The sequence below is a fragment of the Sturnira hondurensis genome, unplaced genomic scaffold (assembly GCF_014824575.4).
Source record: "Sturnira hondurensis isolate 20B ecotype Veracruz unplaced genomic scaffold, ASM1482457v3 Scaffold0016359, whole genome shotgun sequence".
NCBI lineage: Eukaryota > Metazoa > Chordata > Mammalia > Chiroptera > Phyllostomidae > Sturnira > Sturnira hondurensis.
In genome coordinates this window covers 1-1,821 of record NW_028088990.1, presented here as the reverse complement: position 1 = coordinate 1,821, position 1,821 = coordinate 1, and the positions used below count along the sequence as shown (strand labels likewise).

Sequence of the window (1,821 nt, the reverse complement as noted above, 5' to 3'; positions counted from 1 at the left end):
TCTCCATTAATAAGAAGACCAGTCTGGCTCCCACCTGTGCCCACCCACTTACGTGATTACGTAACGACAGTGCACAGCACAGCCACACCTGCCCTGTGACCTGTACCCCCTGGGAATATACTTTGTCACCTGGAGCACAGTTTTATGTGCAGTTTCCTTTGCTGTTAGTGTGACAGGTGCCCTCACTGTCACAGGTACTTTGATCAATAGATTTCCTTCCCATTCCCCCCAGGGTGGTGGCTCATGCCTTCACAGTGCAAACTGATGGGTCCCTGTCACCATCTACATTCCACCATGGGACCCTCAATCTCCTAAATAACATTTCATGTGCACACATTAAGATCTGTCATTGTGCTGTATGGTCTCAATAAATATGATGAAGCTGTAGGGTCATTTAAGTGCCATTTAAGTGCTAGGAGAATGGAAAGTACACAAGAAACTGTTCCTTTCTGTGGAAAACCCAAGGTGAGGCAGAGTTAAGATCTCAAGAGCCAGAGGAAGAAATCGGGCGGGGGGAGGAGGTGATGGAAGAGGACACAGAAGGACAGGTGTGGGGGCAGAATTTGAAGGATGAGGGCAGGTCTTCTAGACAAGGTCACAGAGGTGGGTCTCGGGCCCCAGTTACTGGCCAAATGAACACAGGAAACAGCTGGCCCATCAGAGGAGCAGGGTCTGCCCAGACAGGCCCCATTTTAAGAGGGACAGCAGGTTCTTATCTCACTTCCCCATGGCCCTGCAGCTCTGTGAAAGAAAAATAGATGCCAGGAGAATGGAAAGTACATTATTCTAATATTCTGTAGAATAATTCCATTGCTTGCAAAGAAAGAATTCATGTTTACATAGTCAATTCTTCTTCTTCTAACACCCAACTTGCAAGAGATGACCCTACTCACTCTACAGTTCTGCGTCTTCCAAAATGTGAAAAATTTGAGTCACACTGGGAATTAAAATCCCTTTTCAAAAACAGGCCACTTGTTGAAGAACCCGTAATTTGGTAAAGTGCTGGTGTGACTTTGAGGACAAGAAGGAAACAAGTGTCCTTCAATGCCAGGCAGTGTCCCTGGGGGAACCTGGGCCCAGGACAGCAGGAGAGAAGGAGCAGAAGTCACAGGGCACAGGCTGAGCCTGAGCAGCAGCAGCTGCAGTGTTCCCCCAGCTCACAGAGGACACAGGGGTTCTTGTCTCACTTCCCCACAGGCCTGCAGCACTGTGTGAGCATTGAGACTGCTGTCCCTTGCTGCACAGTAATAATCAGCCTCTTCCTCAGCCTGTAGCCCAGTGATGGTCAGGGTGGCTGAGCTGCCAGACTTGGAGCCAGAGAATCGGTCAGGGACCCCTGAGTATCGATTGCTATTACCATAGATGAGGAGTGTGGGAGCCTTTTGTGGGAGCTGTTGGTACCAGTTCACATAGTAACTCCCGATGTTGGAGCTGCTTCCAGTGCAGGAGATGGTGACCCTCTGTCCAGGGTTCCCAGATATGGAGGCCGGCTGAGTCAGCACGGACTGGGCCCAGGATCCTAGAAGAGGGAGACACACAGAGATGGTGATCAGAACTCCAGAGACAGGAGTAGAAACCCATCTTCAGAGCACACTTGCCCAGTCCCTTTATCCAGTCACCTGTGCAGTGAGCCAGGAGGGTGAGTAGGAGAGGGGACCAGGCCATGGTGGAGACCATCCCAGAGCCCTGCCTTCTGTGGCCCCACAGCTGAAGCAGAGCTTCCCCCAAACCTCTCCCTTCCCCTCTTTAAACTCTGAAAGAGGGAGGGGCCACTCATGCAAATGAGACACCCCCCACCACAGCTATATTATTCCCCCCTGG

The 1,821-nt window shown here is 51.0% G+C and overlaps 1 gene segment (V, D, J or C); it reads right to left on the bottom strand.

The window, feature by feature from the left end:
• Window positions 1-1,044: 1,044 nt before the first annotated feature.
• Window positions 1,045-1,735, bottom strand: LOC119000880 (immunoglobulin lambda variable 1-40-like). The segment is given in 2 exon segments: window positions 1,045-1,519; window positions 1,620-1,735. Coding segments are annotated over 2 exon segments (420 nt in total).
• Window positions 1,736-1,821: the final 86 nt, after the last annotated feature.